We start from the raw sequence: 11,812 nt of genomic DNA, 5'->3' as shown, positions 1-11,812 counted from the left end.
TTAGGATATATATATATATATGTACACGGATTTATACCCCTGGGATGTATCTAAATCCATGTTTTTGTTTTAATAGAAAACCTGTAAATTGCTTTTTCAAGTAACATGTGGAAATTCAATAGAAGGTACAAAACGTGCAGCAGTAAATGATGATCACCAAGAGAGCAAGCAACAGGTGGCAGTAACGGATGCATCATGTATACTTAGGTTATTACAGATGGTCCAATAGGGGACTAAATGTGTTACGTAGCTTTAGTTTTTTGAGTTAGGTGGGGATCTAATAAAGAAGAGAGAACGTTTAGTAGCTAGGACAAAGTTGATCAGTTTTCACCATATCATCAATCTGTTTTACCGACAGGTTCACAAATTGGCGTAACTCTAAACCAAGCCAAGTTTTTATCATTGGCCATTTACCCACGGCCTGTAGTTTATCTTTATGCTCTCTTTTCATACCGAATTCACGCAAAAACGGTAGGGAGCTGGAAACATGGTGTTAGTAAATGATGTTGTATATTGGAAGTAGGTTCCTATCTTGTAACTATGAGTTTCAAAATGGGAAAGGAAAAATTGAAAGAACTTACCTTGCAAACAAGTCGAGATCAGGGTCTAGCTGTCTTCCAATGCCCTCTAGGAGGAGAATTGCAACAACAACGGAGACAAAGTCACCCTCCATTCGAACGTGATGGCTGCGCACCATGGTTAGCATTTGATGAAGGAGGTCACCTATGGAAACGTTTCCAAGAGTGAAAGTGCGCTTTCTAACATTATTAACGAGTTTTTCTACTTTGATGGCAAAGAGTTCTTTATCTATAGCGGTTTCCGGTGTTCTTGACCTTTCTATCATGAGTTCGCCCGCGCGGTAACCGTTGAACAGTGCTAGTGCATTGAACAATGCTATGAAATTCACACGGTTTCTATCATTCAATTCGGTGATGAGCCCTGTGTCTATGAAGCAAATCTGTGGGGTATATTGAGTTAGTACTGAGCGTAGCGTGTCAATGAATTTTGGATCGTTGTCCCTATGCATGCGCCTCAAATTGTTTACAACTTCAAACATCTCAGCTTCAGTTGATAGAATATGTTTCTCAGATTTGTCCGTTTTAAGAAAACGGATCATAATATTGCCAGCATGTAGGTCCGAATGGATGAAATCATCCAAAATCATCATCTTTAGGAATGACCTGATAAAGGGACTACTGACCTTTTGGCAAAGACCCGGATTAGATATGTATTTTTTAACTTTAAGAAACATCTCCATGGGGAATCCGTGGATATACTCCTCAAACAGTACATTTCTAGAAGTCAACTCTGGAAATCCTTGAGGGAATTTGACACATGGATCACCCTCAAAATTTTCGTTGAACTTTCTGAGGTTGTTTACCTCAATCCTTAGGTCCAATTGTAAGTTCATCAGAACCGAGAACTGTTCTACCTCCGTGGGGAGGGATAGCCATTCCATTGTAGGCAACATATCAATAGCGACAGCAAAGAATTTCATGATCTTTAAGTCTCTGCTTATCTGTTTGGTAGCCTTAGGATGTACCACTTTTACTGCGCACCATTTATTCTGATCGGGTCCCAAATGTATCTGTTTCTGCTTTATAATCTTGTCCGTTAATTTACCCACATAAACTTGGGCAACTGCCCCACAACCTAATGTTTTGGCATCAAATTCTTCAAATATATCATCAAAAGATTCCACCCCAAGTGCTTTGACAATTTGCTCTTTGGTATATTTCAATGAATGTGGTTTCGCATTGCTATGCAAGTTGCACAACTCTAAGCATAATCCCTCAGCGAATATGTCAGTACGGGAACCTGCCCACTGTCCTAGCTTAATAAAAGTAGGCCCTGCAAATTCTAAGGCCCTGCGAACGATTTGATACCAAATTAACGAACCGTAGGTTTCTTTCACAATAGTTGTGTTACCGTGGATGGAAACCGTGTGACCAAAGTACGTAATGGGATACGCCAACAGAACAGGAACAAACACCGCAGACAACGTGAAAAACCGCAACACTGTCTGTATAGGCTCTAAAAATTTGGTGTCAAGTTGGTGCACGATATATAGAATAAACCGGCTCACGCAATTTCGACTTGTTTTAACCCGCTCTGGATGTTTGGATAATTCACGGAGTTCCTTCTGCGAGGCAATATAGAGACCCATCTCAAAAGTATCACCTGAAGGATCTGGTTTAAGTACATCATTATATGCTAGAACTCGCGGTTGTGAAAGACATATTGCCGTAGGCAATAAAAGAATATAATGAGCTCTTCTTGGTAATGAAAACCGTATATTATATCCTAGCTTCCGATAATTGGGAAATCGAAAGGATGCAAAGTGGTGATGAAACTGAAACCGCATCTCTAGCTTTTACCAACAACTCTCTAATATATGAAATCTATCTTGTCCCTATATCTGTGTTTGTCTGATTACTACTCTTCAAATCCAAACATATATAGAAATAAACATATACATAGTACATATCCATGTCGGAATTTCGAATCTTTTAAAGCACCTGCCTGGAATACCTTTTTCCTTTCCCGCTCCACACAACATTTGTCATCGCGGTTTACTGGGATCAAGACAAATTATCAGAGGGATTGTAACAAAAAGTGGGCAATTATGTCCTTTTAGGAATTAGTACATGTATATAAATACATAATTAGATATATATTCAAAACGGTGAGTTGTAAGCGTAGGGCCGTATGCGCGGGAGTGAAGAATGGGCTGCGATTAGTGCAGAACGGAAATATATACTTGATGATGGAGGCGGAAAACTTCACCATAACCTGCTATTCCTTGGATGATGGAAAGATCTTCTGCCGATGAGGGCGTGATGGGGCAGCGCATGGCTTGATATATGTACGCTTAATGCAATCAAGAAACCAAAAACAAACAACTTCAGAAAGATACACATATCCAAAACAATACATACTTCCTGGTAACCCATGCACCTCACAATTGCTCTTCCTTAACCACATCAATCAGCCAATCAAGCCCTTCGGTGATACCCTCCCCTTTGATGGCACTAGATGCAACAATACTCCAGCTCCTGTCCTTCAACTCTGCTAGCTTCAACTCCTTCGACACCTCCGACGCACTCAAAGCCCCCGGCTGATCCTGCTTGTTCGCAAACACCAATAACGCAGCGTCTTGTAACTCCTCCTCTTGAAGCATCATGTGCAACTCCTTGGAAGCAATTGCCATCCGATCCTTATCTGTGGAATCAACAACAAAGATCACTGCAGCCGTATTCGCATAGTAACAACGCCAATATGGCCTGATACTCGTCTGTCCACCTAGATCCCACACATTCAACTTCAGATTCTTGTACGTCAAAGTCTCCACGTTAAACCCAATAGTCGGCTTGGTCGTAACTACTTCCCCGACCTGCAACCGATATAGAATTGTAGTCTTACCTGCACCGTCCAATCCCAAAATCAAAATCCGCAACTCCTTATTCACCCCCCACAAACGGTCAAACATAGAGCTAAATAGGTTGCCCATTGCTGCTGCTGCTTGCTATTAATCCTCTGATGCCACTCTTGCCAATAGATAAACCCTTGTATGTCTAAGTTCCTTTTATCCAAAATCTGTCTTCTTTTTAAAAAGAACGATACAAAAGTCAAATCCACAAGAATATAACCGAACAGAGACAATACACCTAATAAACGATCCACCTTCAAGACAAATTACGCCATCTCTATTATTCGTCTTACGAGTTGTTCCTTCTTTCTTCTCTTTCTTCTCTCTCTCTGGTCTGTCCGCAGGCGCGGAAGCGGGAGAGTTCGCCTGGCCCCCTGTCCGGCTTTCCTGTCCGCCCGCACCCGGATGCGCTCCGGACGCCATCCAGACAGATTATCTAATCCATGTTACCCGGCCCCGCCGGGCGCCGTTGTCGCCACCCGCCGCCGGCTAGGTTTCCCTTCGCGCGCTCCACCCAGCAAAATCTGGAATGTCGGCCAGCCTGGGTCTGCTTACAGTGGCTAACCCTCCAAACGAACTGCTTATGGACGTATATATATACAGAAGCCAACTGTTTTGCATGGCTAGATAGGTGTGTAATCCGTGTTATTATATATATACACTATTCAGGGAGATCTGGGCATAGGACAGCAGAAAAGTAGGCATTTTCTGGTAACACACCTAACAGAACTAGGAGGATTTTTTCATTCTTTGGTCGGTGGGGTACTCTCCTCATAATACACAAATCGCACACAATATTTGTTATAAATTCATTTCAGTAGTGTACGCCGTTCGAGCTGGAACAGAAAACGTAAAATATACAGCAGAACAGGATTCGGTTTTTGACGTGGGGGTTAGTAAGCTTGGGTAAGGGTCAGCGGTTTATTTAGCAGAGATATAGGTATTTTGAGACGTGGGTCACAAAACAGGCGAGTGAGGATGGTGACTTCTTTAATACGAGCATTACTCCGTGATTGGAAGCGGATGCAGCATGTTACCGATGTGGAGACGGTTGGAGAGGGAGCAGGTGTGTGTGGAGGGGGTGTGGAGGCGGGTAGCAACAGGATTGCGGTGCATTTGAAACCCCAGGATAACAATTTACATATTTGGCATATAGTGCTGTACAATGATACTGGTGAGCTGGAGATATATTGTATGTGCTATTTCAAGGAGCGTAATGATATGGAACCTAAGATCATTATGAAGTGTTGTACGCCAAACTCGTATGTTCCTGTTAATAGGAATATTTGTTTGAGTTATTTATCGCCGATATTGACGAATGGGGGTGGCTGGCTGCCGTTCTACAGTCAGCTTCGGTCTATGTTTTTTGGATGTGCTGAGTATAGAGAAACGGAGCAGCTCATGAAGTCTTGGAATAGGATTGTGTGCAAGGAGTTCCGTTGGAATTTTCCGGCATTGTGCGGTCAGTTCCATGTGACGGCTGAGGGAGTAAATTTAGTGAATGAGTATATTATAAACGAGAACTTGAGCATGAGGAAAAAGCGTGAGAAGTTGAACCAGGGATTTAAGTTCCCACTTGACTCTAAGAATACGCAGAACGATATATTGGCTTGCGACAACAGCAGCGCTACTGGCTCCGGGTGTGGGGTCAGCGTTGTTGCCCGCGCTGCTGCTTCCAATACAGACGCACATCACCAAGAAGAACAGCAGCACCCGCGTGCGATCAAAAGGCAGAAATTATCAGCAGCAATGTCTGATTGTAAATTAAATGTCGTTCAAGAAGAAGAGGTAGAGGAAGAGGAGGAAGATTACAGGAGAAAGGGACAGTGAGGAGAAGGGAGAGTGTGGTCTTTAGTAATTGTCATTCATTTTTGTGTTTGTGTTTTTGTTTTATTTTATTGTATCATTCTGTTGATAGCTTTTGTTTCCTAGCTTATATTACTACCACTACTACCACAACCTGCTCTTGCTGCTTCTGCTACTGCTACTGCTGCTGATGATGATGGTGGTGGTAGTGGTGCTATTACAAATGCAGCATTAAACGAAAATGTATAATATGCTAATCCTATATCCATTACTCGCTATGGTAAGGAAAGAGCGACAGTAGAACTAACGGGAGCAACCGTAGCCTATATATAGAGGGACAATTTTTCCATTAACTAGTTATATTCACCTCATTTTCTACACATGAAATCTATGTTGTAACAACATGATTTATAATTAATCAATTATTTGTTTGATTTTTTGTCACTAGCGATGAACTTTGGCACCTGAAAATTGGATCCACTTCGGTTAAAGAAGTAAACAGTGGTCGACAAAAATCAAAATAAATATGCATGGTGTCTAAATATAAGCGACGATATTTATAATCATAAGGTTATCCTTGATTTTTAAGAATCATTTTTATCATATCATTTCCAACTTTAGTTGCTTCTGGAAACATTGGCTCAAAGAATTTTTGAACTTCTTCGAATTGGGTTTTATAGAGCTCAAAACAACCCGAGGAAACGATTTGAGACCAAGTTCTTGCGGCTATGACGAATTCTAGGTCATCTGCTCTAAACCAGTCTTCTTCGATAGCAGTGTTTATGGTTTGCTCCAAGAGGCCAGAGTCCATGAACAAATATTCTGTAACGCCAACGAAAATGCGGAAGAGCGGAGTGCTACATATCATGTGATCGTATGGGTTAACACCAAGCTTGTGCCAACTGTCCACTATTGCTAGAAGAGATAAGTGTGAGTTACATCTGGCTATCTTATCTTCACAAATTTCTTGTCTTGAAAGTGAATAATTAGCCAACATGGCGTCTTCCAACAATAGTGGGCCGCTGTGATTTCCAAATATACACTCTTTAGCTTCCATCACCCGGCTTTTTAACTCTGCTTTCTTGCCTTCGATAAATAGAGTGAAAATATCTGTGGTGCTTTGTGCATATTGCATTATCTGCTTATGTGCTGCGGGATTTGAAATAGCTAAACCTGCATACACATGCCATTTATTGGAATAGATTCTCAAGGAGATATTCACCTTTACATTTTCAAACCCACCATTACACTGGCCAACACCTATGCTCCATGGGTAAGTTCGTCTTTTAAACCATGCAAGGCCCATACTTAGAAATGCGGCATGAGTTACAGCTTGTGTGTCTGCTGTTATTGTATCATGTTCCTCATAAGTTAGGTCTACGATCTTGCTTTTCAAACATGACAATAAAGCTCTAACGAACGGGTATGAATCAGATCTTGAGGACCGATGATCAATAATTACCAATGGCTGACCTTCTGTGTTTACCTTGGGTCCATGTAAGGAATGCACACTTATGATATCTACATCCGTCGGTAAGAATTCCTCAAATGCCTTAATCTCATAATTCTTACAACTAGTCTGTCCACCAACAATTGCACCTAATTTTGTGGAGGGTCCATATTTCGAGACAATCGTCTTAATATTTTCTGTTTCTACTGAGTAGATAATGTAATCACTGATACGGGAAACAAGGTGGCCATCTTTTAGAACCGTAAACTTAGCACCCTGATATTTCTTCAATAACATATCGTACTTTTCTGGACGATCACAACATACAACTTTCCATCCTGCTTGAGAGAACATCTCTGCATAAAGAAGACCCATGTCACCTAGACCTATTATGCCAATTATCTTAGTTTCTTTCCATTCTTCTAGTTTATCATCTATAAGCCCATTCGTCATTACAGCACTCATGCTTTGAAGAACCTTGGAGATAATTTGTGTATGAGTAATGTAACTTCAACCGGGATGTCTAAAGCAATAATGATAACAGTTTCGCATATTTGTTTAAAAGTTCATTAGTTTATTTTATTGAAATACATGTTTCCTATAGAAGCACGTGACATATTGACATGTCCAAGTTTTAACTTATTAAAGGATTAAATATTCAGAGATGGTCAACCGAACTTAGGTACTGCATTTAGTGTTATCGCTTTCCTTTCTCTTGCTGTCTGATCATGCGTCATAATAGCTGAAAGGACACATATTAATAATAACTTTGCTAGCAGCTAAATGTTGTCATATTTTTATATTAACCGTAATCAGTTCATACATCAAACTGGAAAGACCATATCATAAGAAAGCCATCCAAGGGAGAACCCTGCTGCAAATTGATGATTATAATTGCGGAAGCATTGAATATCGACGATTTTATGCCCTATGGCTCTATAATATCTCCCGATGAAGAGATTTCAAAACTAGATGATTCAGGTAGGAATGCGAATCAAGGTACTGCAGTGAAGATATCCCAGGTTAGTAAGGTTCAAAACCTATTTCCAACCACTAAAAATATTCGAGAGCCTAATTGGAATTTATTTCGATGTTTTCCAAACGAAGCATTGAATAGGCAGTTTGTAACCGAATCGACTACGAATACAGTTACCTTTTCACTGAAAGTTTTGGAAAACCATCCATATAGTTCCCAGACATTCGTGCCAATGGGAAGACGCTCCTCTGAGCTTTGCTATCTGGTAATAGTGGCTCTCAGTGATCCGTCAAGCGAACCAGACCTGAGCACTTTAAAGGCGTTTATCTGCAGAGGCACCCAGGCCGTCACATATGGCCCTGGGGTATGGCACGCGCCAATGATAGTGCTTGGAGAACCTGCTTATTTAGATTTTACAGTACTAATTCATGAAGCATTAGATGCAGCTAGTCCTGAATTGGATTGTATTGAACGAGTCTATCCCCGTGATTTACATAAAGTTCTGTTGTATTGTCCATAGGCATTCGTTCCGCTGCGAAATTTTTATAGTCCCATAACGTCCGTCAAACGAACAAGATGACTTGTGTGAAGTATGATTTGGACTCACTTTAAGATACGATCTATCCAGTAGTTTGACTAATCGTACCGATATATTCAATAAGGGAATGGCGGAGAGATCAACTGACACAGCATTTGCACCCCATCATATGGAAAATGGAGACATTCCTGATCACAAAGACGGTAGAAAGAACTCAGCTATTACCAGCCCAATTGTGTTGGACGATTATACAGGTGAAGTATTAGTGAAGAAAGCGACTGGTAAATCAAAAATAAGGAAGGGTCAAAGTGAAGAGGACTACCAAGATCAGTTGGTCCAGTTTTTCCAGTGTGGACAAGGACCAGTCCGAACTGAAGTAGGCTGGATGGACAAGCTGTGTCTGGAAAACCATAACTATGATATTTCCATTAAACAGGAGAGGCAGAAGCTCACTTCATATTGCCAACGACTATATTTCAACAAAAAATTCCACGAATCTCATGAATTTGCCCTCAAACTGCTAGAGTTGTATAGACCTATGGATAAAAAGAATAAAATGGTAAAAGAAATTGAAGAATTAGAATATATTATTAAAAATTCCAAGGAAAAACAATCTTTTACATGAACCTTTGAATTTACATACCTACGGCCTATAATGCATAATTTAATAAGGATGAATTTTTATCTCGACCCCACTTAGCTTACGTATCTGTAATTTATTTTCTCGATCTTCATCCTTAATACCTTCATCATCCTCTTCATCATCTTCAGCTATCTCGTCAACTACTTCTGTACTTATCGTCTTGATACCAACTTTGCACTTTTTAATTTCTTGGAAGTGACATGCAATGCTTAACGTCTTTTCTATGGCCTTACCCATCCCAAGAAGTGTGATGTATTTATCCGAGCTTTGCTTTTGGGTTTGAAGACGTTCTAACCATTTGTTAATTCTTTTCAATGCACTCACGTAGGGAGTTTTGCTTTTCACATACAGTACATTCTTAAGCTTCTTATGGTTCAAGGTCTTCACAGTAGGACGCTTCCGAACAAGTTTACCTCTAAATTTAGCCATGGTTCTTCCAAGTTGTTCTGACTATTGGTTGTCTTCAGGTTAAGAGTGCGTTATATGCAGATTTGTCGCATTTTAGTCCTTCCCGAATTTCAGCTGATTCGGCGTAGCAAGTTAGTTCTCTTATTACTCGATGACAAGACTTCTGAAAGCATAAAGAATTCGCTGATTGCAGTTGCACCACTCTCACCAAATGAATAGGATACGTAAATACCATGCTAAGTTTGTTCAGAGTCATGGGCAGAAGCCTTCACTAACATTCACAACTTCTCCGCTTATCTCTAAGGCGCTATACCAATTTTACCCCGTATTAATCATTTTTGATTCTACTTTGAATAACATTATGTGGATGCAAGAAGATACCTGTATGGGATTCATTTATTTGACTTTGATATGCTTTAGTGCTCATATGCTTAAGCCAAGTGTTGACCGTTCGCAGTTGTTTTATAGTTGGATGTCGTTTCTAAGCCTTGGATTTCTAGGATTATCTGTCATATACTACATTCACAGTACTCTCAGCGATATGCAAGAAGATGAGGCGCCTACCGTTGATGATATTATTATCGTTCTCGAGTCAGTTTTGGATAAATTGGATAGGATTAGAATTGAGGTAGTCGGGTGCGGGTTACGGAAGAGGCTGGTCAGCACTACATGGGCGACACTGAAGCTGATTGTAATGTTGACACCAATTCACTGGATTTGTATGCAATTCTTCTCGCCAATGGAGTGCTTTATGTGGTTTCTTGCTTTATTGTTCACTTACCACTCGACTTGGTTCCAATGTACTCTCAGGCTGTGTTGGAGAAGCTTGCCTGTCAGAAATGCCTATTATAAAATTTGGAGGATGGAGTTTGGTCGTAGATACAAGGGTAACATGCCATTAACTTATAGAGTTATCAGTAATGAAGAAGTTGTGCCTTTCCCAAAGTCTCTTAGAGGATTAACGGGAGCGCCATTACAACTACAACTGCAGAACCTATTGTTATCGGAATCCAGCGCTGATAAAGATTCCGGCTCTGGCGATTGTAGCGATGAGTACGTTAAGGTAAAGATAGTTGAATTCTGTATCGATGAAAATGAGAGAAAATGGCCAAAGGAAGGCTGGTCCCACCATCTTTTGCCATATGAGCGCCAAAGATATTCCATGTCGTTCGACCCCTTATGTCGGAGTTCGCAATCCCCTTGGAGATTTCAAGAGGATATATCAAGAGACTGGTGGTGGATAGACGATACGTGGGTACATTCCGCATGGCAATATTGTGATTCCGAATGGAACTATCTAGGCGGGAAAGACTCTATTGGTTGCTATACCAGATGTAGAATGTGGAAACGTAAGGCCTTTAGAATAAAAGATTAAACAAGTCACCCAAAAAAAAACCGTTGAGTGCCATATTTAATGATGTTATGAATTAGTATCTTGAATAACTTAGCCAATGACATACAATTCATATGTATATTTGTAGTGCCAAAAGTAACGATTTTCTTTGCAATGATCATTTGTACAGGTTTCTGCTCTACAAAAAAAGAGAATCATTCCGGACTGAGGATTCTGATGATTACAAAACTACACTCATCCATAGCAACGGGGTATTCAGAACTCATATCTCTGATATGACTGGAATAAGAAGAGTGATAGTAGTTCCTAGTAGGTTTATTCATAATGCGAAATCGCAACCTATGACTTTTGAAGGAAATTGCAACAAAATTGAAGGTTCAGATGAAGAAAGAATGGAGAACGTGTTTGGAGGCAGAATTAGAGGTGAAGTTCCAAAGTCTACAAGTCGGATACTGACAGCCAAAGGCCGTATGATTGGTGGGATTTATGTTCCTGCCAGACCAATCCAACCCGATAACTGTTGTATGTCTGGTTGCGTCAACTGTGTTTGGATCCTATATAACGATGATCTAAGGGATTGGAGATTACAAAGAAAATTGGCAGCCAACGCAATCAACGGAACCGGTCTAGTCTGGCCGGAAGATTTTGACCCTCCTCTAAAGTACCTAGATATATCAAACGTCCCTCCCAATCTTCAAAGAAATAAGATTCAATTAGAGCAGAAAACAAAGGTAGATACGGCTAATCTCTTTTCTGTACGAGACCGTCCTCTTCCTGCCAGTGTAATAGAGGCACGAAAACGTAAGCTGGCAGCTGCTGCGGCTGCATCTGGTGCTACACCTGCTAAAGCGAACACTAAAGATGCTATTTCCACTGAAAACGAAGATAATGATGAAGGATGGGACAATGTTCCTGTGTTCTTTAAGGCATTTGCAGAGTTTGAAAAAAAAAAAGAACGAATAAAAATCACAAAGGTATCAAGAATCAGCGAAGGTAAATCCTTAATGCATCAATTCATTATGTCATATACTGTATGCATCTTCGATAAGCACTTTTTTTAAAAATATATTCGTTAGTAAGGCGTGTAGCACGTATAGTTTTAGTAAATAAGTAACTCAACTTTTGTATTCACCGTACTATCTAAAATTTAAAACTACGGGACATTCCCAAATAAGGCGTAAGTAGAGTGATCCTCATCCGTTATTTC

General features: G+C 40.4%; 9 protein-coding genes across 9 annotated transcripts; 5 read left to right on the top strand and 4 right to left on the bottom strand.

The window, feature by feature from the left end:
• Positions 1 to 298: 298 nt before the first annotated feature.
• Positions 299 to 2,365, bottom strand: CQD1 (Cqd1p; the record flags this gene model as incomplete). The annotated part of the gene is made up of 2 exons (XM_003647714.1): positions 299 to 479; positions 582 to 2,365. The coding sequence occupies 2 exons, from the start codon at positions 2,363 to 2,365 to the stop codon at positions 299 to 301; spliced, it is 1,965 nt and encodes a 654-aa protein (XP_003647762.1).
• A 594-nt stretch (positions 2,366 to 2,959) lies between these two features.
• Positions 2,960 to 3,511, bottom strand: ARL1 (Arf family GTPase ARL1; the record flags this gene model as incomplete). Its single annotated transcript, XM_003647713.1, has 1 exon — positions 2,960 to 3,511. The coding sequence occupies one exon, from the start codon at positions 3,509 to 3,511 to the stop codon at positions 2,960 to 2,962; it is 552 nt and encodes a 183-aa protein (XP_003647761.1).
• Positions 3,512 to 4,408: 897 nt separating this feature from the next.
• Positions 4,409 to 5,260, top strand: UBS1 (Ubs1p; the record flags this gene model as incomplete). The annotated part of the gene is made up of 1 exon (XM_003647712.1): positions 4,409 to 5,260. The coding sequence occupies one exon, from the start codon at positions 4,409 to 4,411 to the stop codon at positions 5,258 to 5,260; it is 852 nt and encodes a 283-aa protein (XP_003647760.1).
• Positions 5,261 to 5,807: 547 nt separating this feature from the next.
• TYR1 (prephenate dehydrogenase (NADP(+))) lies at positions 5,808 to 7,151 on the bottom strand (the record flags this gene model as incomplete). The annotated part of the gene is made up of 1 exon (XM_003647711.1): positions 5,808 to 7,151. One exon carries the CDS (start codon positions 7,149 to 7,151, stop codon positions 5,808 to 5,810), a length of 1,344 nt encoding a protein of 447 aa, XP_003647759.1.
• A 419-nt stretch (positions 7,152 to 7,570) lies between these two features.
• DAL3 (ureidoglycolate hydrolase) lies at positions 7,571 to 8,182 on the top strand (the record flags this gene model as incomplete). The annotated part of the gene is made up of 1 exon (XM_003647710.1): positions 7,571 to 8,182. One exon carries the CDS (start codon positions 7,571 to 7,573, stop codon positions 8,180 to 8,182), a length of 612 nt encoding a protein of 203 aa, XP_003647758.1.
• Positions 8,183 to 8,327: 145 nt separating this feature from the next.
• On the top strand, positions 8,328 to 8,825 carry Ecym_7088 (uncharacterized protein; the record flags this gene model as incomplete). Its single annotated transcript, XM_003647709.1, has 1 exon — positions 8,328 to 8,825. One exon carries the CDS (start codon positions 8,328 to 8,330, stop codon positions 8,823 to 8,825), a length of 498 nt encoding a protein of 165 aa, XP_003647757.1.
• Positions 8,826 to 8,864: 39 nt separating this feature from the next.
• POP7 (ribonuclease P/MRP protein subunit POP7) lies at positions 8,865 to 9,272 on the bottom strand (the record flags this gene model as incomplete). Its single annotated transcript, XM_003647708.1, has 1 exon — positions 8,865 to 9,272. One exon carries the CDS (start codon positions 9,270 to 9,272, stop codon positions 8,865 to 8,867), a length of 408 nt encoding a protein of 135 aa, XP_003647756.1.
• Positions 9,273 to 9,462: 190 nt separating this feature from the next.
• PEX32 (Pex32p) lies at positions 9,463 to 10,626 on the top strand (the record flags this gene model as incomplete). Its single annotated transcript, XM_003647707.1, has 1 exon — positions 9,463 to 10,626. The coding sequence occupies one exon, from the start codon at positions 9,463 to 9,465 to the stop codon at positions 10,624 to 10,626; it is 1,164 nt and encodes a 387-aa protein (XP_003647755.1).
• A 92-nt stretch (positions 10,627 to 10,718) lies between these two features.
• On the top strand, positions 10,719 to 11,666 carry DPC25 (Dpc25p; the record flags this gene model as incomplete). The annotated part of the gene is made up of 1 exon (XM_003647706.1): positions 10,719 to 11,666. One exon carries the CDS (start codon positions 10,719 to 10,721, stop codon positions 11,664 to 11,666), a length of 948 nt encoding a protein of 315 aa, XP_003647754.1.
• Between the last annotated feature and the right edge of the window lie 146 nt (positions 11,667 to 11,812).

The sequence above is a fragment of the Eremothecium cymbalariae genome, chromosome 7 (genome assembly GCF_000235365.1).
Source record: "Eremothecium cymbalariae DBVPG#7215 chromosome 7, complete sequence".
NCBI classification, from domain to species: Eukaryota; Fungi; Ascomycota; class Saccharomycetes; order Saccharomycetales; family Saccharomycetaceae; genus Eremothecium; species Eremothecium cymbalariae.
The sequence above is the reverse complement of the archived record's forward strand: the minus strand, read 5'-3'. Positions and strand labels throughout refer to the sequence as shown.